Source organism: Talpa europaea, assembly GCF_964194135.1.
Source record: "Talpa europaea genome assembly, chromosome: 5".
Lineage (NCBI taxonomy): Eukaryota > Metazoa > Chordata > Mammalia > Eulipotyphla > Talpidae > Talpa > Talpa europaea.
Window position 1 is genome coordinate 278,415 of NC_140071.1, and position 27,184 is coordinate 305,598.

General features: G+C 73.4%; 1 protein-coding gene across 3 annotated transcripts; it reads right to left on the reverse strand.

Moving 5' to 3' along the window:
- Positions 1 to 251: 251 nt before the first annotated feature.
- Positions 252 to 27,184, reverse strand: SLC12A7 (solute carrier family 12 member 7; the record flags this gene model as incomplete). 3 transcript variants are annotated; one of them, XM_084232854.1, is made up of 25 exons in its annotated part: positions 252 to 343; positions 853 to 986; positions 2,293 to 2,307; positions 2,678 to 2,847; positions 3,287 to 3,394; positions 3,474 to 3,605; positions 3,704 to 3,873; positions 3,961 to 4,156; positions 4,783 to 4,951; positions 5,019 to 5,123; positions 5,846 to 5,965; positions 6,224 to 6,322; positions 6,428 to 6,546; positions 6,828 to 7,002; positions 7,309 to 7,366; positions 7,763 to 7,861; positions 8,434 to 8,601; positions 8,687 to 8,898; positions 9,211 to 9,452; positions 9,985 to 10,115; positions 10,502 to 10,556; positions 11,044 to 11,190; positions 11,656 to 11,778; positions 11,905 to 11,996; positions 27,007 to 27,184. In XM_084232854.1, 25 exons carry the CDS (start codon positions 27,182 to 27,184, stop codon positions 252 to 254), a joined length of 3,309 nt encoding a protein of 1,102 aa, XP_084088980.1. The 3 variants fall into 3 exon arrangements, with proteins under 3 accessions (XP_084088980.1, XP_084088979.1, XP_084088981.1); XM_084232853.1 differs by lacking the exon at positions 2,293 to 2,307; XM_084232855.1 differs by lacking the exons at positions 2,293 to 2,307; positions 27,007 to 27,184 and adding an exon at positions 17,300 to 17,423.

Consider the following 27,184-nt stretch of genomic DNA (forward strand, 5'->3'; position numbering starts at 1 on the left):
CCTGCCCTTCCCAAGGCGGTGCCGGCCCAGCTGGGGCCCCTGGGCGGGGTGACTCGCGCCTCGGGGTGGCCGGTGCTTCGTGGGTGTCCTGCTGGATGGGGTGTTGGCCGAGGGGCGCGGCTGAGCGGTCATTTCCGGAGCTTGGGGCGTGGCTGTGTCCAGCTGGGGGTCCTGCCGGCTGGGAGGGCCAGGCGGGGTTCTGGAAACCTGGGCAGGGAGCTGCGCCGCCGCAGCCCTGCGTCCAGAGGCTGTCAGGAGTAGATGGTGACCACCTCGCGGCCGCTGCCCCGCACCAGCAGCGCCCTGTTCAGCCCCTCGGTCAGGACCTCGAGAAACTCCATGTCTGTGGGGCAGTTAAGGGCACCGGGCGGGCGGCTGGCAGGGTGGGGGCCGCGATCAGGGATTGGCGGGGGAAAAGCGTGAGCAGGGAGCCCTTGGGCGTGGGGACAGCCTGACCTGGGAGACCCCGGCCTCTGGCCTCACGACAACATCGGGGTGAGGGACAGGCAGCAGCCTCCTCTGGGTGCAGGGGTGCAGGGCTCCGTGCCGTGCTGATCCTCAGTGCCCATGCCCCACGGGCCCCCAGAGCTCATCAGCTCGTCGACGCCCCACGGCTGGCCCGTCCCTGGCAGCTCTCACACAGCACCCCTTCCTCACCAGCGAGAGGTGCATGGCTGCCGCCACACGGGCCTGGGAGGCGGGGGCAGCAGGAGCCCCCACCGCCCGCTGTGGCCTGGTGTAGGGGAGGCCCCCAGGTGCCGGCCTCAGCAAGGTCTCGGTTACCCCGCTCCCACCCAGCGCCCCAGCCTGCGGTGCCCCAGACAGCGCTGGGCCACACCCCGGAAAGGATACAGTTCTCATCCCCTTGCCGGTTTTTGGGGGGCCCCGGCATGTTCAGCAGGACCAGCTGTGCGTCCTGGGACCTGCTGAGGACGACGCCGTTGAGCTTCACGGCCGTGTGCATCCTGCGCACGTTGGACTGGTTCCTGCGGCGGAGGGGGTGGGGTCACTGGGTGCTGCCCCGCCCGCCCTGCCGGGCCACACGGGGCTGGCACCGGCCGCGCGGCCGCTCCTCAGCCAAGCGTCACCACAGCTGAAGCGTCTAGTCTATGAGCCGGCAACCGGGGGCCACACCGCGCCGGTCGGCTGGGCCCAGGCGCCCGCAGGGAGAGGGGAGGCCGGGGGCCGCGCGCGCCCACTGTCAGGGTCCTGGCCGGGACGCCAGGCTGAAGGGCAAATGTCGGGACTCAACCTGCCCAGGGGCATGCAGGGCAGGACGGGCAACCGGACACTGGGGGGACAGACAGGCGGACAGACAGAAAGACGCGGGGAGGGAGAACACCCGGCACAGCCTCGGAGCAACGCCGCCTTAAGCCAGAGACCGGGAGAGGACGAGGCCTGGCTGGGGCTGCGCCCCCACGTCACTGGGGGGTCCAGGTGGCCCCGCCCCACGTGGCTGAGCTGCGGCGAGCAGGGCCGGGGCGGCCGTGGAGGCGGACGGGCCGGCGGGCGGCGGGGGCCAGCTTGCAGCAAGGACTGGAGACAGGCGCCCCGAGGGCCCGCCTCCCGCCTCCCGCAGCTTCTCCCGCCTCCTCCAGAGGGCAGAGAGGGGCGCCCTGACACTGCCGCTGTGCGGGGTGTCGGGGTACAAGTTCACCCCACATCTCTGCTTCACGTTCTGGCTCTTGCATGCAGGCCGGGACACCATGCGTGGTCGGGGTGCAGGCAGTGGGCTCCCACAGCGCAGGACACCTCCCCCGCCTGGGCCCTGCCCCGAGACGAGACCGAGGACCTGACCAGGCAGGTGAGGGGCGGCCCCTCCGGGGCAGGGGCCTGACGCCATCCCGCGGGCGCCCTGGGCCCAGCCTGCGAGGACGCACTAGCTGCGGCCAGCCCGCCTGCCCTCCACGGGGCCCTAGCTGCGGCCAGCCCGCCTGCCCTCCACGGGGCCGGCGCCGTCCCCGGCCCGTTCTCCGCCACTGGGAGGATGAGGCTGGGGCGTGCGGTCCGCGCTGAGCACAGGCGAGCCGGCTCCACCCGGCCGCGGGAGCAAGCGCTGCCTGCAGACGCGGGGGCTGATGGCGGTGCGCGCGATCACGCCGTGCACATGCACATGCACGCACCATGCAATGCACACGCACGCCGCGCACGTGCACACACCCCTTGCAATGCACACATGCCGTGCATACACACACACCATGCACATGCACACACGCCACACGCACATGGCCGTGCACTCGCAACACGGCACGCGCGGCAAGCTCTCTAGGCCCGGGCAGTGAGTGCACTTACAGGGCTCCCCACTCTCTACGGGGAGAGAAACATGACATCACGTTACTTCCGGATGGCGCCCGTGTGTCCCTCGAAGCCCACCCCAGGCCAGGCCCCACGGCGCCCCCCGAGTCCTCCCCACCGCCAGGACCTGGAGGGGCACTCAGCGCTCTCCCTGGCGGGGGGCTCTGGGATGGTGACACCCGGCCCCTCCCTCGGACGGGACCACCCTGGGGCTTGGCTCAGCGCCGCGTGGTGGGGGTGGGGGGTGCCCCCAGCCAGTGGCTGCACCTGCCCCAGAGGAAGCCCCGACCTACAGCTGCCGCCGACTGAGAAGAGCCGGGCACCCCAGAGCAGGGCGCCCCACGGCTCTCGGGACGGCCGAGCTGGCCGCACAGACACTCACGGCTTCAGGCTGAAGAGGTCCTTGAAGCTGGGGTCTTTGCTCCGGTGCTTCTCCGCGGTGAGCTTCTCCTTCGTCCAGGTCATCTGCACCCTATCTGGGGTGGCCGGGGCCTGGGTCCGGGCGGCCACCGCGGAGTGAGACGCTGTGTTCCTGTCGTGGATCAGCTGGGCCTGGTGAGCGGGGGCACAAGGTTGCTGTGCCTGGAGCCTCGAGGCTCCCGAGAGGCCGGGCCCTGCATGCCCAACAGACACGGCCACGGGACCACCTGGACCTGGGAGCCACGGCCAGGGCTCCAACACAGGCTCTGGTGCCCCAAAACCTGAACCCCAGAACGCCGTGTCGGCCGGAGCAGACACAAAGCTCCCCAGCTGCCGGGCGCACGCGCTGCCGTCCCCCGGACCGCGCACCGTCCTCCCGCCCGCGCCTGCCCACCCAGCCCCTCGCCCGCCGACCCCCAGCCCCTCACCCACACGCCAGCCCCGCGCCACCCGCCCTGCTGCGCGTCCCCGCTGCCGCCCACCCGCCTGCACGCGCCGCTCGCTCAGCCGCTGCCCCCCCTGCGGCGGCGGAGGGCGTTGGCCAGCAGGGCGCCCCGAGCCGCGCACGGACCTCGCGCTCCCGCTCGTTCTTGGACAGCTGCATCTGCTTCAGCATCTGCGACCGCTGCTCCATCATCAGCGTCTTCTCGTAGGTGAACGCGGAGATGTCGTTCTCGACCTGCGAGCCGCAGCACAGGGGTCGTCAGCCCCGGGCCTCGCCGGGCGTCCCAGCCCCGCGGCCCCGCCTCGCCACGCACCATCTCCACCACCTCCACCTCGGCGCTGATGCGGAGGTGGTACAGGAACACCTGCAGGTCCTTCTTCATCTGGACGCTGTTGTCGTCCATCTGGGCCACCGTGAAGATGCGCATGCGGCAGCGCCTCCACACCTGCGGGGGCGCGTGCTGAGCCTGGGGCCAGCGCCTGGAGGCGGCCGCCGCACCTGCCCCTCCCAGGGCGCCCGCCCCGCCGCCCGCGCCCCGGCCACCTTGTGCTGGCGCAGGAGGAAGGGCAGCAGCATGAGCAGGCCCCCGTCGTGCACGATCCACCACACGTCGATGTGCCCATCGCTGAAACGCTCCTGGTTTTGTGGGAACAGGTCCACGTTCTTGGCCACCAGCAAGGCCTGCTGTGCCGCCGTGGTGTCGCGCACTGTGTCTGCGGGGGGGACAGCGCGCTCACACGCAGCCGGGGCAGCGGCGGCCGTGGAGCCCTCATCCCCAGGCGTGCGGGGCCCACACGCACCCACAAAGTTCCTCCAGGCGAAGGGATTGTCGCCCCGCTTCCAGGCCTCGGGCCAGGCCATGAGCACCGTGTTGTGCTTCATGCCACCCAGGCCGGCCGACTGGATCAGGTGCGACACGCCGTCCCGCAGGCTGCAGGACACCACCAGCTGGCAAAAGCCCTTTGTCTTCTCCATGCCCATCAGAGACCGGATGTTCTGCGCAGGGGGAAGCGGGAGACGGGGCACGTCAGGCCCCAACCAGCCTGTGGGAGAACTCGGGCCTCTGGCCCCTGAACCCGAGACCTCCAGGAGCCCGGCCACACTCCGCCAGGGTCACCCTGTCCCTGCTGGTCACCCCGCAAACGCCCGCGTGAGCTGCCGGGAAGACCAGCCGGCCAGTGCCAGCTCAGCAGTGCGCCCAAGATCAATGCCACGAGGGGCAGCAAGCACCGTGGGGGCAGCAGCGCGCGGGCAGAAGGCCCCTGTAGTGCTCCAGCCAGCCGGACGGCAGCGGGAGGCTGTGGTGGGCGGCAAAGGTGCTTCCCCCTTGGGCACAGACGTGGGCACAGAGGGGTGGCGAGTTCCAAAAGGCACTCGGGAGTGGGCCTCCGGGCTCCCAGACATGGTCAGCGGGTTGTGGGCAGCCCTGTCGGCATCCCGCCTGCCCGAGGGTCCTGGGCCCTGACCACGGAAGGGCTGGCCAGGCAGGTCTCAGCGGAGACCTCGAGGAGGAAGCCGGGGCTCTGCGCCGCCGGAGGTGCCCCTGGGAGCAGCGGGCACCTGGTCCTGGGGGATGGGGGTGGCCCCCGGACGGGAGGGCCCCCCGGCCCCGGAGCTCACACCTCCTCCGCATGCTTGGCCTCAGCGTGCTTGTCCAGGTACGTCCCTTCCAGCACGGAGCCCACGATGGTCAGGCCCTTGCCGGCCTTGAGCTGCGACGTGAAGGACAGCAGGCGGGGGTGCTTCACGCGCTGCTCCGCGTCCAGGCTCAGCAGCACCAGCACCTGTGGCCTGGGGGGGGGCGTGTCACCGCAGGCCGGGCCCAGGGCCCCCCCCGCCGCCCCGCCCGCCGCCTCACCTCCAGTTCTTGGTGTGGGGGGGCCCGTGCTCCACGCGCAGGAGGGCGTAGCGGGCCGCGTTCAGCGAGAGCCCCCTGATGCCGTCGCCCCACTCCTTCTCCGCCCTGCGCAGGGGCTGCGGTGAGGCGGGGCCCCGGAGCCGCCCCAGACCGCGGGCCGGGCTCCCCGGAAAGCCCCTGGGTCTCTGCGGGGCTGGGGACGGGGCACCCTGGCAGGGAGCGACCTGGGCTCCAGCGCCCCAGCCCGCGCAGAGGCCTGGGAGGGGCCTCAGCAGCCGGAAGGCCCGCGCCTGGGGTGGCTCCCCGAGACCCCTCCTGAGCCCCCACCCCGCAGACCCCGCCCCCGAGACCCACACCCCCGGACCCGCCCCTGAGCCCCCACCCTGCCAGCCCCACCGAGAGGCCCCGCCCCGCAGCCCAGCGGCCTTGGTCCGTGGTGGGCGGCCCAGCCTGGTGCAGGCCGCGGGGCCGGAGCAGGTGAGGAAGGGGCAGCCCCACGTGGGCACCCTGCCGCAGCCACGCGGTCCAGCCGGGCCCTGGTGGGCCGTGGGGGGCCATGGCTCTGGGTTACTCCCTGCGGCCCGCCTCCCTGGGGTCCGCCTCGTTTCTGTGTGAGCTTCGGGTGCGAAGGCCCCGCACCGCACATTGGGGTGCAACCCCAAGAGTCTCCAGACAGCGGCTGAGAGAGCCCCGCTGGCCGGGGCGGGCGGGTGGGCAGGTGGCGGCCCAGAGCAGCGTGGCCACCATAGGCGCAGAGGGAAGGCGGCGCGGCTGCGCCCTGACCGAGGCCCGCTGCCCGCTGCCCGCTGCCCGCTGCCCGCGCTCACCCGCGGTACTCGATGTACTTGTAGAAGCAGCCGGCGATGAGCATGGCGAACAGCGCGTAGTGCCAGGAGCAGATGAACATCAGGGCGAGGCACAGGCTCATGCCCAGGAAGGACAGCGCCCTGCAGGACACAGGCTGCGCTGACCCACGGCCACGCCCACCGCGGCCACGCCCACCGCGGCCACACCCCGCCCCCCACCGTCCTGCCCCTCTGGGAACTTCCTCCCGGTCACTCCAAGGGCACCACGAAGCAGAGGCCTCGGGCTGACCTCCGCGGAGTCCACCCTGAGGGCCGTCGCTGCTGCCCCTGCAGGGCCCTGGCCATGCGACGAGGCGGGAGGCCGCCGGCCCCGCACCAGGCCCCGGCCCCGGCGCTCACCAGTGGTAGTACTTGAAGCGGGGGCGCCAGTTGGGGGTGCGCAGCAGCGTCTGGACGGCGCAGGCCAGGTTCACGAACATGTAGCACATGAGGAAGAACCTGCCGCGGCGCAGGGGCCGGTCACCACCCGGCGGCCGCCCCGCCACGGCAGACGGCCAGCAGGGCCGGGCTCGACTGCGGGGTGCCCCCCGCCCCGGCACTCACATGGAGAGGATGGGGGCCACGCTGTCCAGGGAGGCGATGAGGATGCCGATCTCGCAGATGAGGGCCGTGAGCAGCAGCGCCCACGTGGGCTCCCCGTTGGCCTTGCCGTGGCCGAACACCTGGGGGGGCAGGTGGCTGTGGGCGGGGCCCAGAGGGGAGCGGCACTGGGGCCCGCCCTGACCACGAGAGGGTCCTGAGCGTGTCCTGGTCACGCCACGTCCCCAGGCCATGTCTGGGGGCCACAGCAGAGCTCCGGCCCCCTGGACGTGCAGGCCCAGTGGGCTGCGTGGTTCCCAGGTCTCTGCCCTCACCCCAGCTCGTGCCGCTGGGGGTGGGGCCAGGGTCCACGCAGTGGCCGCCCAGGCCCTCCCAGCCCCCCGCTGCAGACAGCCGCGCCCACCTGCAGGAAGGGCACAATGCCATCGCGGGCGATGGCCTGCAGCAGGCGCGGCGCCCCCGTCAGGCTCTGCAGCCCTGCACCACAGGTGGAGAAGAAGGAGCCGATGACGATGACCCAGGGGGACGGCCAGGCCAGCATGCCGATGACGAGGTTGCCCTGCAGGGCCTCCCCGAACCTGCGGGGACAAGGCTGGGCTCCAGGAGGGAACTGGGCGGCAAGGTGGCCGCAAGGGCACAGAGATGCTGCCCAGCCCGGGCACAGCCTCACCCGCAGCCCCACCCCAGCTCCACCATGGTCAGGGGTGCCCGTGGCCCCCACAGTGGGCTCGAGCGGGTGGGAGGGTAGAGATCGGCGCACAGCGCAGGGCAGTTGGGGCCCCCGGCCCCCACAAGACTGTAAACACCGGGAAGCAAGGGCTTGAGCTTCAAGAAAGCCAGTGTCCCCAGAGGGCGCTGGACGCCGTGCGCGAGGACACACGTACTTGTCCCGCAAGACCACGCCCTCGATGCAGGCGCCGAACAGCACGATGCAGGAGAGGTCTGCGGCCGCGTCAAGGATGGAGGGAGTTGGGCCTGGAGCGGGTGCCGGGAGCGGGTGCCGGGAGCGGGTGTGGGCACTGGGCGTGGGCAGTGGGCACCGGGAGTGGGTGTGGGCACTGGGCAGCCTGTGTGTCCTGAGCAGAACGGCCCTGCTGCCAGGGGGAGGACCTCGGTGAGCACAGCAGGATGAGGCAGCACTGGGAAGGCTGCAAGCAGCAGGGACATGCGTGACCGTGGGAGCTGGGGGACAGCCGCGTGGGACGGTGGCATCGAGGGACCCTGCCTGGGACCCGGGGTGCCAGGGCGGGGGTGGCCCGTGACCCATGCGGCACCGAGGGACGTGGCTGGCCGGGAGCCCGCCCCCGGGAGCCAGGGTGCCTGCCCCTCTAAGGATACAAATGAAAGACGTGGTCACGATGGCGAGGATGGTCCCCGTGGGGATGGACTTCTGGGCATCCCGCAGGTCCCCAGACCGGTTCGAGCCTGCCATGATGCCTGTGGGGTGGGGGCGTCACCGTGTGTGTGGGGGAGCTGCCACCAGAGGCTGCCACAGGGCAGGGAGTGAGGGCGCCCCGAGCACAGCTGCCCTACTGCAGGCTGACCGCCGGCGCCCAGGAAGCTGCCCAGGCCACCTCGGGGCATGTCAGCTGGGACCTGACCCCTCTGTCGTCCCCCTAAGGCGGGGTCCCGTGAGCTCGTCCAGCCCCTGGGCTCGTGCAGAAGGTGCAGGGCCGGCATGGTGAGTTCATGACCAGCAGTGACCAGCCAGGTCAGCTCCAGGCCGGTTTCAGCCCCCACATGGGTGGGGGCTCCGGAGGGACCCACCAGCGCTCACGCCACGGCCCCGCCACCTGGCCCCGCTCGCCCGGCGCGCTCGTGCCCTCCCCCGACAGCTGCGGACCCAGGACGCCAGGGGCAGGGCAGTGCCAGGGCGGGGGTCAGCCCGCTGGGGCCTGCAGGGGCAGCGGGTGGCCGAGGCGGCTCGGGAAGGGCGCGTGTACACCGGTGTGACGTGGGGCCGCTCGCACACGCGCACGCACAGAGCGGCGGGGGCAGAGGGCGCTCACCGGTCACGGAGGGGAAGTAGATGCCCACCAGCATGGTGAAGTAGGTGGTGATGTCGGCTAGCACGTAGGGCAGCCCAGCCGCCCGGTTCTCCTCGGGCACCGGTGCTGCGGCCACGCCCGGCTGCTCCACGAAGGCGCCCTTCTCGGCGTACGTGCTCCACAGGTTGTCTGTGGGGACAGCGGCTGGTCGTGGGGCGCACGGGGACGGGCCCGCCCCAGCTTCCCAGGGCACCGGGGTGAGAGCGGGGCTCACCCAGGAGGACGCCGCTGGCCACGCCGGGGATGCCCTGGATCTCCGAGACGTTGTTCTGGGCAAAGTAGCCGTCGCAAGCGGCGCTGAGGGTCGAGCCGTTGCAGAAGATGCCCCAGAGGGTGGAGGGCACCGAGCCGTTGCCGGTGGCGTGGACCTTGGCGCAGGCCTCAAAGCCGCGCCGGGCCAGCGTCCGGTTCCCCAGGAGACAGACCCTGCGGGAGGGGCGGGGAGGGGCGCCCGGAAAGGGACGGTGCTGGACTCAGGCCATGGGCGGGGCCAGCACAGGTCAGCAGCGCCCCCTGCCCGGCCCCGGGCCTCCCTGCCCCTCCGCAGCCACGAGGCTCGGGAGCGCCCCCTGGCGGCCCCGCCCTGCCCGCGCCCACCTGAGCCCACAGCCGCCTGGCTTGGGGGCTGCTGACCCGCCCCACCCGCTGGCTGGCCCCGGCCCTGGCCCAGGCCCAGACGGCCGTGCCCAGAGGCCGGAGCGGGGCCGCGCGGCAGGGTCAGGAGCGCCCGGGACTCACGGGATGTCCGGGGGGTCAAAAGCCGTCTTGATGACGCCGGCATAGATGGCGAGGATGGACAGCACCACGCAGGCCAGGAAGACCAGCGCCAGCTTGTTGACGTACTTGACGCCCACGAAGACCACGGCGGCCATGAGGGCCAGCGTGCAGCTGCCGTACACACGCATGTTGTGCAGCAGCGCGGCCGCCTCGCCCCCCACGGACTCGGCCTGGAAGATGGCCGCGCTGGGGGAGATGTAGGTCTGCGGACAGGGGGCCACGGCGGGTCAGGGGCGCTGCCGGCGCCCGCACACCGCGGGGAGCAGGCCCCAGGCCTTTCATGGGGCTCCTTCCCGCCACACCCCAGAAGGCACTGGGGCGGACCCGCAGGCAGGGCCCGGCCCCTCCTGGGCTAGCAGAGCTCGCTGGCAGAGCGCCCGCTGTCCCTGACGGGAAGCGACATGTCTGTCTGCAGGAGTGAAGTCCCAGCTGGACGTGCCGGGCGGCCAGGGCCGCACCAAAGGCTCAGGGCCCTGCTGAGGACCCCCCAGGCCCCCCAACTCCAGGGCTGCTGCAGGGCCCGGCGGGCAGACCCAAGGGCCGGGCTGGATCTGGAGGGGCGCTGGGCTGCAGGCCGAGCACGGCTCGTGCCCTGCTCCAAGGGACAGGTGCCCCGGGCAGCGGAGGAGGACGGGTGTGCCCTCGGCCAGGCAGACGCCGGGCAACCCCCAGGCCCCACCAGCCGCCGTGCGCCGCAGGTCCCGCAGGCAGTCCAGCCCCAGGCAAATCACTCACCAAGAAAATTTCGATGGTCCCCAAAATGTACATGGACCCCGCAAACGTCGTCCCCAAGTAGAAGCAGAGGCCGACGGCCCCCCCGAATTCGGGCCCCAGAGACCGGGATATCATGTAGTACGAGCCGCCGGCTGTGGGGACGCCAGGCAGAGGTCGGGAGCGGGCCGGGCCGGAGGCCACCAGCCCCGCCGTCCCCGCCACTCGACACTCCTGGCACCAGTGCCCCCAGGCCCGCTCCACGGCAGACACGGCCCCCCTCCGATCCAGAGACACCCCCTGCCGTGGCACCCGCCCCACCCCCACCAGCGGGGCACCCCAAGCCCCCTCGCCTCACGCTCCCCCACCCCGGAACAGCCCCACGCGGCTGCGCCCGCGGGGACACAGCCAGGCACCCACCCAGCCCACGGGCGCCGGGCCCGGCCGCACAGAGAGGACACGCTGGCCGCCCGCCCCGCCCCAGAGGGCGTCTCCGTCCCGCTTCCCGGCGGGGTCTCGGGGGAGGCCCTGTCCAGCTCACCTGGGACCACGCCGTTGGTGGCGATGGCGCTCATGGAGATGGCGGTGAGCATGGTCTGCGGGGAGGCGGCGCGTTGAGAGGGCGGCGCGGCCACACCCCCTCGCCAGCCCACGCGGAGGGCCCGGGTCCAGGCCGGAGGGGCCCCGGGCTGCAGGACACGCCCGCCCAGGGCACCCACTGCGGCCACTGGGGAGGGGCCGTGTGGGGCCAGCTCTCTCCGGAGGCCCGTCCTGTGGGCACAGAGGACCCTCACCTGCTCGCCTGGCCCTCACCTGCTCGGGTAAGCAGCCCCCACAGGCAGAGGGCCCCGGCGAGGTCCCGTGGGGCCACACCTCACCTCTGCTGCTGCAGACGCTCCCGACATGCGCCGCGGAGCAGGGAGAAGAGGCGGGACCCGGAGGGCCTGAGGCCGCGGGTCAGGGACACCAGCCGCGCCCGCTGGGCAGAGGGGCTGGGCGCCTGGCGGTCCCTGGCCCAGAGTCCCCGGGACACCCTCTCTCCCTCCCTCCCGGACGGCCGCCCCTGCCCGCCCCGCCACGCACGCAGGTGCAGCACAGGGACACGATGAGCAGCGACTCCAGCACGCCGGCCGCCCCCACGATCCAGGGGAGCCGCAGGAAGAGGATCACGCCCAGGATGTTCTGCAGGCAGGGCAGGTAGACGCCGATGAAGGTGCCCATGCGCGGGCTCTGCAGGACAGAGAGTGGGTGCTGGGTGCCCTCGGCCGTGCAGGGCTGGGTGCCGGGAGGGGGCAGCCGAGGCCCTGGGATGGCAGAGCCAGAGCAGCCCGAGGGCTCAGCACCGACCCCGCATCCCTGGACGGGGACAGCAGCCTCTGGACGGGACAGCACCCCTAGACGGGACAGCAGGCCCTGGATGGCACAGTGGCCCCTGGTTGGGGGCAGAGCCCTCTGGACGGGACAGCGGCCCCTGGACAGGACAACAGCTCTGGACAGGACAGCGCTCCTGGATGGGACGCAGGCTCTGGACGAGACAGCAGCCCCTGGACGGGACAGTGGCCGGCCTCAGCCTGCACACAGGTGGGGGTGCCCGGGCTCCGGCCCCGAGAGGCGGCATGTGTGGGCAGGCTGGCCACAGGCAGCGCTGGCCACCGGCCAGACACCGGGAGCAGGAAGCCGCCCGGGCCCACGCACCTTGGCCTCGCGCCGCCGGCTGTCCTCGGCCTCCTCATGCTCCACCACGCCCTGGCTGAGGTTGGTGTAGTTGGCCAGCTTGTTGAGCAGCGAAGACACCATGGGGTTGCTGTCCATCTCCTCCTGGCCCAGAAACGCCCAGGTCAGGCCCCGCTGCAGCAGCGCAGCCCTGTGCGGACGCGTGACCCCTGGACAGGCAGCACCCATCCTGACCAGCGGCTCTCGCCACCGCCCGGGGCACACGGTCACCTCAAACAGCGCCATGTTCTTCCCCTCGAAGAAACTCTCGCCCTCGGCCTCCACGTTGATGAAGGGGCTGTTCTCTCGGGGGGTCCCATCTCCTGTCGGGGAAGCGGCCGGGTCAGTGCAGGGGCCCGGGGCAGGAGGCGCCGGCAGGTCTAGATCTGCTCCGCCTGCCTCCCAGGCAGCCCGGCCCAGCCGCCAGCCGCAGCCAGCGGCGTCCACGATGCCCGGGGCCGGCACGAGGCCTAAGCGAGGACACCGTCTCCCAGGAAGAGGCGTTGGGGCTGGCGGGGACGGCGGGGGCACGGACCGGGGTTGGCTGGAGGATCCAGGCCAGGCGGCGGGGCGGGACCCCAGCAGGCAGCTCAGACCCCAGGCCGCAGGCCTCGGTCACCAGAGAGGAAGCCAAGAAGCGGGCGCAGGCGTCCTGCCCAGAGGCCAGCGCTGAGCGGTCCCGGGGGAAGGCCAGGCTGAGGTGCCGCCGCAGACGCCTCCTGGGCGAGCCGGGAAGCAGCGGCCTCCCCTGACCGGCCCTCGCAGGGCCGCGGAGCCCAACGGGCAGGAGCCAATCCTGGAGGAGGCTGCTCACCTAGGCCGTGCTCCCTGCACCTTCCTGCCCGCTCACGATGGGGCTGGCCGCACAGAGGGCAGGAGGGGGGCGCCGAGGAGCCGGGCAGGAGCAGGGGTCGGGGCCGGCCCGCGCGCCGTCTCCAGGCGGCACAGAAAGCCGGTCACTGATCCCCGCCAGCGGCCGGGTGGGCATCGGCAGGCCAGGCTTAATTCCCAGAGCCCCTCGTGTCTGAGGCGAGCCCGAGCCCCAGGGTGGGGAGTGCGGCCGGGTGCTGGCGGCCAGGGGCAGTGGCCAGCCGAGCCCAGCAGAGAGCAGTTGCGCTTTCACACGAGCATCTTTCCGGCAGTAAAACCCTGGGTTGCAACTAGGGCGTGACCCTGCCGCCCCCCACAGCTGCCTCCGCGACGGCAGCCTCCGGGCCGGCCTGAAGCCACCCCTGGCCATGGCAGGTGGGGGACCAGGCAAGCGGCGGGCATTTGGGCTACGCCGGGGCCCTCGGCATGCAGTGGGAGGGGGGCGGGCTCTGTCCGGAGAGCAGGTGGGGCGGCTGGGATCAGCCCGGGAGGCAGCCCGGGGTCCAGCAGAGCCCTGCCAGCCAGCGCTTCTCCCGGGCCTCTCTAGGGCGGGCGACCCCAGGTCAGCCCACGGTGCCACCACTGCCCCGTGTGCCGTCCAGCATGGGCAGCCCGCCCAGCCCAGTGGCGCAGATATCGGCTCGGCCTGCAGGCCACGCCAGCTGCAGGGGAGACGCCTCCAGCAGAATAGGGGTCACGCGACCCTGACGCAGCCTCCACAGCTCACCCCGCTGGGCCCCCAGAGCCTCCTCCCCAGGGCCCGCGTGCCAGGCCCACACCCCCAGGTCGACAGCCGACCTTGGCCCCACCACCTGCCCCCGCCCGGGCAGCAGGGGCAGCGCGAATCGGACACCCAATCACTCCTGGGCCAGGGCAGGGGGAGGAGCTGGGTTCCCGCAAGGAAGTGCAGCCGGCGGCAAACAGGAAGCGGGAGGCGAGCTCGCCCGGCCCACCCGCCCACCGGCCTCCCCACACTGCACAGGCCCGGCCTGGGCGCTGAGCCCGCCCTGGGGCTTCCCAGCAAGGAAGGTCCCTGCCCAGAGCGATGCCCAGAGCCGAGGCGGGAGGCCAGGCGGGGTGGGTGACCCCCCCCAGAGTCACAGAAAAGAGGGTTTTCTAGAAAGTTCTGACTGGGGAGCGGCTGGTCGAGGGGAAAGGGAGCTGGTGGGTCCGGCCGTGTGGCTGCGGCTGGCCTGGGCAGTGCAGTGGGTGCCCCGGGGGACTGGGCAGCAGGGCCCGAGGCGCCCCATCCCCGGGGAAGCCCCCATCTCGGCTCCCCTGGCTGTGGGGACCCTCGGGCAGACGGGGTGACACCCGAGAACAGCCTGGCGCCGGCAGCTCTGGTTTCGGCTCAACCCAATCCCTCCCCAGGGGCCCGCCGCTTCCAAGCCGCAGCGCCACCAGGAGCCGGGAGCTGAGGTCAGCCAAGTCATGAGAGCCGGTCCCAAGGGGAAACCGAGGCACAAGAACATGCGGGCTCGCGCCTGCCAGTCCCACCTCGTGGGAAGGCGCGCCAGGGGCTCTGCATGGACAGGGCTCAACCGCGTGGACAGACTCGGCGCCCACAGGCCTCGCGCGTCAGGGCTGAAGCCGCAGTGTGCGGGCCGGAACCGAAAGCACTGCTGACCCACGGCAAAGGTGGGCTGAGGGCGAGCGGCCTCCCGACAGCCCCGGGCCGCGGCTCAGGCACGCCCGGAATGCAGGCGACCCCGCCGGCCACAGCACATGCAGGGCCCCGCCTCCTCCGGCGTCACGCTCTGCAGAACCAAACCACCCAGAGAAGGTGGCTGGGCCGAGGGCCGCAGGCCGGACACCCTGGCAGGAGCCCGCCCCGCACAGGCGCTCACCGGGGCTCCTGGCCGGAGGCTGCGGGACCCCGGGCCAGCGGCCATGGACACAGGAGGTGGGGGGGTGGGGGCGGGCACTGAGGCCCAAGGCTTATCTGCCTGGAGCAGCTCTGGCCCAGGAGGGAGTTCCCGGCTCACGAAGGCAAGGGCTTAACCCTCGCCGCCCCGCTCACATCCCCGTGCAGGGTCATGAGGGCACAGCCCCGCTCACCAGGCCAGCCGACCCCGCCAGGAGATGCGCCAGTCATGCCCGGGAGCACCGCTGACGCAGACAGTGGGCCTGAGCGTGACCACGCGGGCCTGCGGGGATGTTGACCCGCCACCAGCAGTGCCCGCCATGACTCTCAAGGACACGGCCTGGAAGATTTCCCCAGCCCGAACCCGCCAGCCGCTGCGCAGCCTCAGGCCCTGCTCCTTGGGCTCAGGCCCCCAGGGAGTCCCCTGGCCCTGCCGCCACCTGGCCTGAGGCAGAGCTCCCCCGAACCTGGGCAGGTGGCATCGGGGGGATGCCCTGAGATTAGCCAAGCTGAGCTGCTAGAGGCGGCAGCGTGTGCGTGGTTCCCACCCCCAGGCGAGAGGGGAACCCACCCTCTGACCGCCCGTTGCACCACCGGGCCTGGGCACACAGGGGGCCTGGGCCTGCACCCCGGGGCTGTGGCCAGGGAGGTGGGGGGCTCAGGGCACCCATGTGAGTGCCGGCAACCGCGGTCTGGCCTGCCCCTCACTGCGTGCACATCCAGCACACACATGCACACGCGTGTACAAGCCGGCACACGTGCAGATGCACACGCGCCTGGGCTCAGAGGGGTCTGGCCTCTGAAGAAAGACCCTGCCCCGAAGGCGGCTGGGTCCCGACCAGCCAGAGAGGGCACCGGCTGCCCCAGCTCTCAGCCTCGTCCACGTGGCAGCCCCACTCGGGGAGGGAACCTGGGACGGGAGACGTGTCCCGTGACCTGGAGTCGCCGGCGCCGCGTCTCACACCAGGAACGGTCCCCATGGCGTCTGGGAGGCAGAGCACCCGCCGCAAGTCCCCAGGCAGGCTGTCCCGGCCGCCCGGCCCCACACCGCCCAGGACCCGCGTCCACAGACGGCTCGACCCGCAGCCCTGGCAGCCGCTGGAGGGCAGAGGTCACGCTCACTGCCAACAGGCTCCGTGAGGTCTGGGTCCCAGCCTGAGTCCCGTGGCCCCTTGCTGCCCCAGGCCAGCACAGCTGGCAGGACCCTGGCCAGCAACTCGGGGTCACAGCCCCCCTCCTGGAGGCAGTGAGCAGCCTGGGAGGCCCGAGGGCCAGAAGCCACAAACAGGGCACAGGGGCCAGGGACCCAGGAGGGGCAGCACCAGCCCAAACCCCGGGAGGCCACAGGACACTCCTGCCGCCCTGGGCCCAGCGCCGGTCACCCTCCACCCGCCCAGCCTGGGGGGTGGCACCAGGCAGGCCCCACTCCAGAGAGCACGTCAGGGCGGGTCCCCAGGAGAACAGTCAGGGACGGGTGCCCTCAGCCACCCCACAGCCCAGAATCCAGCACGCAGGGACCCGCCATCTTTCCTGCCCAGGTGGGCACCCAGCTCCCACGGCCACGGCCAGCCCTGGGAGACCACCGAGGGCTCCAAGCATGGCGCCCCCGCCGCAAGGTGGGGACTGCATGGCCCTCGACACCCCTCCTCCTGAACCTGCCTCCCCTGTGCCTGTCAACCTCGCCCACCAGGGCAGCCGTGCCCAGAAACACCTCAAGGGGCAGGGGCCAGGCCCCAGGGGTGGCTCAAGGTCAGCGCCGGCATCCAGCCCCGTCACACTGGCAGCTCAACACCAGCCAGGCGGTGCCTCTGGGCCGTGGGCGGCCGGCAGCGTTTTCAGGCCGTGCCGAGGACAGCGGTCGGGGAGCCTGGACATGCGGAGCACAAACACCCAAGTCCAGGCTCCAGCTAGGCCAGTCCAGCCACATGCTGTTCCGGGGGGCTGCGGGCTCCTGACCTCAGGAGGAAGCCCCTGGGTGGGCGCCCACGGCCAAGACCCCAAAGCCCCGGGGCTGAGAAGCATCAGGGAGGGGCTCAGCGGGGCGGGGGCGGCCACGGCCCCTCACCCCAGCTCAGGTCAGCTCAGCAAGACAGGCCAGCGGAGGACCCGCCGCAGCCTGCAGAAAAGGCGACTGGGCCAAGAAGGGGCCAGCAGCCAAAGGTCGTGCCCCAGGGAGGACGCGACCCCGGCCCAGGCTGAGGCTCCCAGCAGGCCAGACAGGACGCAGCGGGGCCAGGAGGCGGGCAGCGGGGCCGGGAGGCGGGCAGCGGGGCCAGGAGGCGGGCAGCGGGGCCGGGAGGCGGGCAGCGGGGCCAGGAGGCGGGCAGCGGGGCCGGCGCTCCCCAGGCTCCAGTGTCCACGCCAGGCGGAGCCCAGGGCAGCGGGCGGGAGCCCCTCCGGGAAGGGACACCACAGGGGGAGGGAGAGGGACGGGGGACCTGCCAGCCCACCCAGCAGCCCCCAGGACCGATGCCCAAAGTGGGGGTGCGGGTGCGACCTCTGACCTCCCTGCTGGCCTGGCCTGGCCGGCGAGGGCCCCCCCCTCACTCCGGCGCGCAGCGAGGGGGGGGACGCGCACGGGGGGGGCGCCCTGAGAAAGTGGAGGTGCCCCCGGGTCCGCAGCCCAGAAGGGCAGCCGCGCCCACAGGCCCGCGGAGGCCCAAGTGGGGGGGGGAGGCGCCCCGCCGGGATCCCGGGCCCGCGGGGGGGGGGGGGACCCGCCAGCCGGGGGGCCAGAGACGCCGCGGCCGGACCCGGCGGGACGCCCGGAGCACGAGGGCCGGGCCGGGCCGGGCCGGGGCGCGCCCCCCGCCCTCCCGCCCTCCCGCCCTCCCGCCGCCGCCGCCGGCGCCCCCGGCTCCCCTTTGTCCGCGCCGGGGCGGCCGCGCTCACCCGGGCGGGGGCGGCCGGGCTCGCGGGCCCCGGGGGGCTCCGACGCCGCCGCGCGCCGGGCCGCCCCGTCCTGGCCGCCGTCCTCCTGCGCCTCCACGGGCACCACGGTGAAGCTGGTGGGCATGGCCGCCCGCGCGCCCGCTCCGCGCCGCCCGCCCCGGCCCGTCCCGTCCCGCCCCGGCCCGGCCCGGCCCGTCCCGTCCCGCCGGGCCCCGCCCCGCCCCGGCCCCGCCCCCTGGAGCCCGCCCGCCCCGGCCACGCCCCCGGCCACGCCCCGGCCGCCGCACCACCCCGCTCCCGGCCCCGCCCCTCCGGCCCCGCCACGCCCCGGCCCCGCCCACCGGGCCCCGCCCGCGCCCCGCCCGGCCACGTGACCCCGCGGCCTTCCCGCCGCGGCCGCCCCTCCCGCGGGGCCCGGGCCCGGCGCGGCGGTCACCGGGGCTGGGGCGGCCCCGACGCTCTGACCCCCGGGCCGCAGCCCCTCAGGAAACCCCTCAGGTCCCTCGGGGACCCGGCGGCCGCCACAGGGAACCCCCGGACGGGCGGTGTCCGCGGCTGGTCACCGGGGCCAGGAGCCGCGGCCCCGAAGTGGGCCCGGCCTTGGGGGCTTGGGCCGCGGGAGGGGCGGGGGCTGGGGGGCTCCAGGCCCCGGGGGGCGCGGGAGGGGCGAGGAGCCGCCTGCGCCGCCCGCACCGGGCCCAGCCGCCAGGAGGAGGGCCCCGCGGGCGCGCTGGGCACCGACCCAGAACCCCGGTTCCGAGAAGCTGCAAATGAGGCTCTGCAGGGAGAGCCCGCGCGGCTGGGGGTCTCCCGGCCAAGCTGAGGGGCTCCCCGACCCCGCGCAGCCTGAGAGGGGCTGTCCCCGGGAGCTGCCCGCGCGCTGCCCTGGCCGCCGCAGGGGCCCAGGCACCGGGGCGACTCGGTGGGCCGGGGCTGGGGGGCAGCCTTTCTGGAGCAGAAGGTTCCACTGTCTGGGTGGACTCGGCGCCTGGTGGGTGCTCGCGGCTTTACCAAAGACGTCCCCGGGAGCCCGGAGCCCTCCCGGGCACACACGTGAGCAAGCAGCACGGGCACCAGACCATGGCATCACGTGGGCAAGATCCAGGCGCACACACGTGTGCACATGCACACACACACAGGCACTCCGGGCGGGGAGGGCCGCCCCCACGCCACCCTGTGCCCCTACGCCCCCCACCCCTGCGGCCGGGACGCCCGTCCTCCACACGGAGGAGCTGCAGAGATAAGCCGGTCATGCGGGCGCCTGTCCTGGCCCATTATCACCCACAGCACAGATAAGGTGGCCAAGGGGCACCCCAAGGTCACCCACAGGCCCTGCCAAGGGGACCACTCAGGGCTCTCGGGTCTCTGCTGGGGGGCGGGGGGCAGGTGGCTGCAGACCCAGCACCCCGGGGGGCCCAGCACCTCCCGGGCCCCGGGAGCCACGCCAGGCGCCCTGTCTCCAGAGAAGCCAGTGCCCGGGTCCCCAGGAAGTGACCGAGACTCCCCCCGCAGGGCCGCCGTCAGCAAGGCAGCAGACCCAAGCCCCGGCCGAGCGCCCGGATGGACACACAGACGTGTGGAGCCCAACGGGCCAGGCCAGGGCCCCAGGCTGGAACTGATAATTCTGCGCCCACAAGCAGCAGAAGCCTGAGCGGTCTTGGACCGAGGCAGACGGGGCCTCGCTCCACCGGCCTCCCTCTGACCTGGGACTTCTGGTCCCCAGAGGGACCCCCGGCCACAGCACCAAGAGCTCAGGCGAGCCCGCGGCACACGCGCCGTCCCCGCCCCGTGGGCGCCGAGGGAAACCATCTTAAAACAAGCGCTGGTTGCACCGGAGCGTGCCAAGGCTGCGGCCTCAAAACAGCTCACGGAGACTCTGCCCGCCCCAGCCGGGCCTACGCGGACGGACAGCCCAGCCGGGGGGCCCAATGCTGCAGAGAGGGGGCCCCTAATGCCGCAGAGGGGGGCCCAAGTGGGGAGGGCAGCCCGGCCGCAGCGGTCTCACGCTTAAGGCGGAGGGGTCTGCATGCCAGGAGGCAAAACCAGAAGACTGGCCGCTCCCACCAGGGCTAGGCCCTGAGGACGCACGGAGCAAAGGCCCCTCCAGACAGACAAAGCCCGGGGCACCCCCAGGCCGGAGCCGGGTCCCCGGAGCACAGGGCAGGGCGCAGACCCAGAGCTGGCACGGGGCAGCCCCCGTTGGGGAGCGCAGGCTCAGCCCGAGACTGGGGAGCCCAGGAGCCCGGCCGCCGGCGGAGGACACCGCACTGCAAAGGGGCAGCAGCAGGACACAAAACAGGCTTAGTCCAAAGGAGGCAGAGGATGGTCCACGCGCCATGACCGCTGCCCACGGGAGGGGAGGTGGGGAGGGGCTCAGCGTGGCACGGCTGGCAGAGCGGGGGCAGGCAGACAGCCCCCCACGAACAGCGAGGCTAGGAGGCCTCTCTCAGCAACGGGCAGAGCCGGGATGAGTCAGAGGGGCGGTGCACTGCCCTCGCCCGCCCGGCGCATGCCCCTGCCCCTCGCGCCGTGTTGGTCAGTCATGCACCCACAGGGCACTCAGCCCCGCCCCTCCCGCCCAGGGTGGCCTCGGCAGGTGGAGGAAGCACCGGGGCTCGGGACCTGGGAAGCCCCAGCCTCTCCCTCCCCCAGTGCTGGCAGCCATCACCGCTGGTCCCCAAACGCCACTGCCAGGGCCAGAGGTGGCAGCAGGAGCCTGGGCGCACCGGGCACCGCAGACCGCAGCTGGTCTGGATGACCTCTCCCGCTGAGACCCCACGGCGCGCACGGAGCTGTGCCAGGCCGGGGGGGGAACCCCCTGCCGCCCCAGCAAATCTGGGCAGCAGGTGACCTCTCTGCCCCACGGATCCCTCAACACCCTCCAGAAGTCGGGGCGACCCCAGGGCCTGCCAGGACACCTGGCAGCCGGTGTCCTGAATAGGGGCCCTAACTGCATCTGCAAGGGGCGGCACCACAGGCCCGGCCTGGCCCCCTCCGGGAGGCCCCCAGTGGGCAGAGGTGAAGGGACCAAGCGTGGAGGGGGGAGTCCCCTTGTGCCTGTGCAGGGAGGCGAGGCCCTGCTCAAGCCGCGGTGGGCAGGGTCCCGTGTGGACGCCACCCTGTGGTCCAGGCAGGTCCAGTGGCCCTCCCTTGCCCCCTGCTGGCCACCCTGTTACTGCCGGCGGTCAGCGGGGGCTGGTGTCCAGGCCTGCCTGCAGCTTCTGCTGGAGCCTGGGCAGGGAGGGGGGCACGGCACACAGCAAGAGCTGGGACCCCGCAGCTCCCGGCCAGCTGAGTACACACGGCCCTGGGATGGTCACCACATGCCTGAGGGCCACAGAGGTGGCCAGGCCTGATGCCCAGCCCCTGCTCTGTGGGGGCGCCTCACCTGTGACCAGGTGTGGTGCTGAGGCTGCCTCCCTGTCTGTGCTGCCTTGGCTGGGTCTGCTGCCCATGTGGGGGTACAGGGGACAAGGGCCAGGAGAAGCCTGGTGCCCTGCCTGCCCGCGGAGTGGGAGATGGCCACCTCCACCACTGGCTGCCATCAGGGGTGTCATCCACCTTCAGGGGACAGTGAGCCTGTGGCCAGCCGGAGAGCAGGCTGTCAACAGGCCTGGGAGTGGCCGGCCAGTGGAGCGCGCCAGGCAGGACGGGGGGCAGAGGGGCCAGCAGGCAGCCCCTGGCAGGCACCTCTGCGGGCAAGCCTCCCCCCAGAGCCCAGCCCCTGCCCGCAGCCCCGGCAGCTGACCTCCCAGGCGAGGGATGTCCCTGACCAGAAGCATGGCGACACCTGGCCGCCGGCCAGAAAGGGCGCGGACCTCGCCGCCAAACCTGGCACAAAGGCGTGTCCGTGACTGTGCGTGTCCGTGTAGTCACGTGTCCCTGAATGTTCGCACCTCTGCATGAGCCTGTGTGTGCCGGCGGTGCCCTGTGAGTCCACGTGTGTCCGTGTGAGTCTGTGTGCCCGTGCGAGCCCGGGGGTGCCCGTGTGAGTCCACGTGAGTCCATGTGTGTCCATGTGAATCTGTGAGTCCGCGTGTGTCCATGTGAGTCCATGTGAGACCGTGTATGTCCATGTGAGCCCAAGTGTGTCCGTGCAAGTCCATGCGAGCCCGGCGGTGCCCGTGTGTCCGCATGAGTCCATGTGAGTCCGTGCGAGCTCGGGGCGCCCGTGCACCAGTTCATTCGGGGCCACAGCTGGCTGAGCCACAGCCCAGACCCCGACGCCAGGCAGCTGAGGGCTGTTTTCCGGAGTGGCCTTCACCATCGAGGCCTCCCTGGAGGCTGCGGCCAGGGTAGGGGTGCCCAGCACCGGCTCAGGCCCGCACGCGGCGGGTGACCACGGTTCCCAGCTTGGAGAGGGCCTCCCTCTGGCCTGAGCCGCACGTCCAGGGCTGCTGGCTCCTCGGTGACCTGGAGCCCTCTGGCCGCCCTCACTGCTGGCCCAGCCAGTCAGCCCTGCCACCCGCCCTGGCCTGCGCGCACCTGCCATGGCCTCTCCTGGACCGTCTAGGCGCCCCACAGGCCCGACTCTGGATCTGGACGGCCCACCTCAGCCAGCCACTTGCTCGGTGGCCACGTCTTACGGGGCCCCAGGGGGCTCTGCAGGGTCCCAAACTGAAAAGGGGCTTTGTTGCGAGCCCAGGAAGGGGTCTCTCATGGGGACCCCGGCTGCCCTCAGGGGAGGGGAGGGCGCTGTCCCAGGGGCTGAGGGCAGTGACCTGGCCAGGGCCTCAGTTTGGTGCCGGGAGGCCTTGCACCCCGCTCCTGGTGCCCCATACTGTCTGGCCCCTCGCTGCCCCCCTGTGGACGCAGCATGGCCTGTCCACGCGCGTCTCCTGGACTGCCCAGGGGCTCCAGCACGGCTGGGGGCGGCGCGGGGCTCCCCCTCGCTGCAGAGAGCCGCTGATGCCCTGGGAAGGGGGTGGAGCCGGGCGCAGGCCAGTGGGAGCCCCACAGGCGCCGCGGCGCCGCCACGCGGGGACAGCAAGGCCCACGCACAGGAGCAGTGTCCCCGCCTGCCCTGCCCCAGTCCCAGGGAGACCCCAGAACCGCTTTTCAGGCACCCACCTGCATGCACCAACCAGCGCGCGGCCAAAGGGCTGAGGGGCCGAGGGGTGGTGACTTAGAAAACCGCCGCCACGGGGCGCCCAGATGTCGCGGAGACGCTGTTCTGGAGGGCCCGGCCCCGAGGCCCCCGTGTCTGCCCGCGAGCGCCCTCGACCAGCAGCCGGTGCGGCACTGTCGGCCCACAGGCCCTCGGGAAACACCGCTCGGCCCTGAGCCGGACCCCTCCGCCCTGAGCTGGACCCCACAGCCCACGCGTGGACGCTGGGCAAAGCCAGAGGGCCCCCGGGCCCCAGCCCACCCTTGGGTGAGGCGGCCCCCTCAGGCAGCAGGCACACTCGGGCCGGGGCGCCCCTCCCCAGGCAGGCCCGCTGGGTGGTCCCGAGACAGGGCCGCTGCAGACCGGTTCATCCATGTCACCTCGGTCCCCGAACACAGGCCGGGGCCCCGGGAGGGGGTTCTGGCGCCACCTGTGTCTTTGTTGCCCCGGGGGAGCTCGGCAACGCCCCGCTGCCCGCCCCCCTCACTCAGGACTCTGCTCTGCCCGTTGGGTCCAAGGGGACAGGTGTGCTCAGTCTCCAGGCAACTGGAGGCACAGGGCACCCTGGGGAGGGCTCAGGTGGCCAGCGGGGAGGGGCCGCGAGCCCCACAGAGGTGGCTGCAGGGGAGGGAGCCCCTGTTCTGGGAGCAGACCAGGCTCAGGGCCCTGGCCCTGCCCGCTGGGCTCAGGCTGGCTCCCGGTGGACCTCGGGCCACCTGCGGGGAGCTGGAGGGACAGAGCAGCCTCAGAGCCGCCACAGCTCCTGCGTGAACAGCTCCACGCCATGTACCCCCACACCCGTGTACCCTACGTGCACCCCCACAAGGCACCATGTGCATTCTGCATGGGTGCACGCAGCCCCTGCCGCGCCCACTGCTCAGCAGCCAAGCAAGGGCACAGCGCCGGGCCGCCAGGCTCCCGAACACCCCACGCGCGGCCGAGCCCCCCGCACATGGCCAAGCCCGGTCGCCCAAGGCCAGCTCTGAGCGGCAGAGGAACAGGCACCTTTGCTGCCGTGTCCTCACGCAGCCCCTCACGCAAGGCGCAGCCGCCAGCACAGGGCCAGAAGGCTGGACGGCGGCCAGGGCCCACGCGGGCGAGGCGAGGGCGCAGGCGGGAAGGGCAGCCGGCCCCAGAGCCCCTCCCATGGGCGGCTGCACCAAGCTGCCCCCTTCCCGCCGCCCCCCCGCCCCCCCCGGAACCGGACGGCAGCCAGCCAGCGGCCCTGTCCCCCAGGGCCGGGCCGGAAGGGTCAGGAAGGATGTCATTGGAAACAGGAAGGTCCCTGGACGGAAACATCTCCTGGAGGCTGAAGCCGCAGCGCGCAGAGCCGAGCTCGTGGACGGAGCGGCCCGCCCGGTAGCCCGCGGGTGTGCATTGATTTAATCAGAGCAGCCGCAGAAGCAGCACCCGGCCAGGGGCCAGGGCAGGGCCAGGGCCACTCTGCGCGGCAAAGGGCGGGACAGGGCGGCGGAGGCCCCTGGCCTTGCTCCTCGCCCTCCTGGGACGCTGGGGCGCCTTCTGTGGGGGCAACACGCACGTGACTGACCCTGGCTGTCCACCCAGGAGGCTCTCCCAGTGGGCCGCGCCCCCCACCCCACCGGCTTCCTGCCAGGTTGGACCCGCACGTGGCCCACGGCCCCTTGCCCGCCCCCCCGTCCTTGGGCCCTGGCGGGGGCCGCGCCACAACCCCCTCCCTCTCCGAGGCTGGCCCGCTGATCCGACCCCGCTCTGGACGCTGGGGGCCCTCTGGGCCCGGGGAGGGCAGCCCTGGGCCCGGCCCTGCCTCCCGGCCCCCGCCAGGCCCCGGGTGGCACCTGGAGCCCAGGTGCTGAGTCATGCGGCGACTGTTTAATTTTCTGAGGAGCCGCCAAACGGTTTCTGTGCAGAGCCCCGCGGCCTGGCTCACACTCCCTGCGCTGCTGCCACGCTGCTGCCCGCCGGCGCCCGGGCGCACCGCTGCCCCCGCTGGCCATGGGCTGCGGCACCTGGCGAGCAGGGCCTGGCCCCTGACGGAGGCGCCCCCTCGCCCGCGGGCTGTCCTACTATCCGTCCAGGCTGGCCCCGCCAAATGCCCAGGGACTGAGACCCGCACCCGGGCCGCAGGCCAGGCCGCCGGGGCGGCAGAGGGGCTGCTGTGCAGACGGGCAGGGGGGGCCGGGGCCAGACCCCACTGAGCACACCCCAGCCTGGCAGGCCTGTTTGCAGGGACTGCTGCGGGGGGGGGGGGGTGCCGCCCCAGGCCTGCGCCCCGCGGGACAGGGGAGCCCAAGAGGCGTGGAGCAGCAGAGCAGGCCCTGGGGGCCTTGGGCGCACGCGGGCCCCCAGGTTCCCAGGTGCAGCAGGCGGGAAGAGACACCTGCCCAGCAGCCGCCCTGCGAGCGCAGAGACCGGGGTGCAGGTGCACACGGGCGGCGGCGGACACTGGGTGTGCACGTGGCTCAGATGGACACACTGGCCGACCTGGAGGTCTCCCCGGGGCCCTCCTGGGCCCTTGCAGCCCCGGGGACTCTGTGTGAGGCCGAGCACAGGACCCCCATCAGCACCCGAGGGGAACCCAGTGCTCGGGACCAGCCCGCCCGGCCTGCAGGCCCCCCAGGGCCCGTCTGAGTGTCCGCCCGTCTACGCGGACAGCTGTGGGCCGCCAGCGAGGGCCCTCCCTGCACGGCCCCCGCACCCCATGGCCCCTGGCCACCTGTGGCGCTGCCGGCCTGCGGAGCCCATGGGCCCTGCACTGCCTGGGCTTCCAGAAGCTTCCAGTCGGCTTCAGACCTGGCCTGCCCGGCCGGGGGCACAGAGGGGACTGCCCCAGAGCTCGTGGGTGTCCTCCCGAAGGGGAGTCCTTCTCACGGCTGGGCTCTGCTGACCCCCCACCTCTGCCTGGGGCGCGTGGGCCGCACTCGCCTCCAGGGCCTCCCACGCCGACCGTGATGGTCAGCCTGTCCTGGCGAGAGGGGCCTCACCGCTCTCCGGCCCGCGCCCGCGCCCCCTGGGCCCGCGTCACCCCGCGGCACAGTGCGTGGAGCCAGGGCCAGCAGCTGGGCCTCCCGGGGGCATCTGGGCCCAGACTTGCCGGTGGAGCGGGCAGCAGGGCCTCGCGTGGGCGCCTGCGTGGTGGGCACACCCTCCAGGCTCGCTGGCCGCGAGTCCGGGGCAGGGAGGGGCGGTGCCCAGCCTGGCGGCCCGTGCCCAGGGCGGGGCGTCCTCCCAGGGCAGGAAGTTCAGCATCGCAGCCCCGGGCCTGGGAGGGAGAGGACAGCCGGGGACAGAGACCCGCCCACCCCCGCCCGGCCCGGCGCCAGGCAGCGCAGCCCGCGTCTGTTTGTTTAAGCTCCGCTGGCTGCGGCAGCGCCAAGCAATGGGCCTTTGTCTGCAGGGGGTGGGCCCCGCGCCCCTTTCCCCGATGGCGCGGCTCTGCCCCGTCTGTCCCCGCTGTGTCCCCCGTCCCTGCCCTGTCCCCCAGCCACCGGAGCCCAAGGGTCTATTAGCAGCTGCACGTGTTCCCCCCAAGGCCAAAGGGGGTGGGGGCTCCCCAGTTGTGAAGGGAGGAAGAGGAGGAAGTGGGAGGATGCGGAGGGATGGAGACAGGAGAGGACGGGAGAGGGGCGTGGAGGGAGAGGGGGCGGGACAGTGGCCCACCAGGGGCCGTGAAGGAGGCCGGGGCTTCTCCGGGCTTCTGGGGTGGGGCAGGACACTCTGCCCAAGGCCCCCCAGCACCCTGGGGCAAGGCTGTGTCCCAGGTCAGCCTGAGGATGACCGGACGGCAGTGACCAGAAGGCCCCGCAGAGCCCCGAGCTGTCCCCTGACGCGGGGTCCGCTCCCCGGGGCAAGGGCCGGCACGCAGGGGCCCAGGGCCGGTGAGGGGGGCTGGGCCAGCCCTGCCCAGGTCCAGTGGGGAGAGTAGGGGCTCACGCAGGGACCCCGGGGTGCCTTCCCGGGGATGGGGCCGGTCACGGGTGCCCACTGCCCCTCGGGGAGGCTCCGAGTCTCCTGTGTGGGGGCAGCACCCAGAAGCCACCGGAGTCCGCAGGTCGCCGAAGGACAAGCCGCGCAGCAGGGCCCCGAGGGCGCGGGCGAGGCCCCTGGGCCTGGAGCAGCCGCGGGGCCTCCGCAGCCAGCCCAGGCCGCAGCTGGGGGGGGGCCGCGAGCCCCCTGGGCTCCCCGCTGACCCGGCCCCCCGCAGCCCAGACCCGCGGGCGCCCCCGGGCCAGGCGCGGGGGGGGGGGGGCCAGGGCTGCTGTCCCCCCCCTCCCCCCCCCCCCGTCCTGGGCCAGGGGCTCCCCTTGGGAGGGCGGGCGGCGGCGGGTCGGGGCGGCCTCCGCAGCCTGCGCGGGGCGGGAAGGTCGGGGCGGCTCGCGGGGGGGGGGGGGGGGGGGCCCTCGGGAGGCCGGAGCCGCCCCCGGGAGGCGGCGCCCTGCGGGGACTCGGAGCCCGCCCCTGCCCGAGCCGTCCCCGGCCCGGCCCCCGCGCCCCCCGCGCCCCCGCGCCCCCCGCGCCCCCCGCGCCCCCCGCGCCCCCCGCGCCCCGACGGCGCCCCCCGCGCCCCCGCGCCCCGACGGCGCCCCCCGCGCCCCCGCGCCCCGACGGCGCCCGCGCCTACCGTAGCGGCTCGGCTCGTGGCAGTAGCGCAGGATCGGCAGCGCGTCGGCGCGCGGCGGCCCGGGGGGCCCGGGGGGCCCGGGGGGGGCGCCGGGGGGCGGGCTGTCGTCGCCCCCGGGCTCGGGCCCCGCGTCGCCCGGCCCGGCGGCCGCCGGGGTCACCGTGAAGCGCAGGGACAT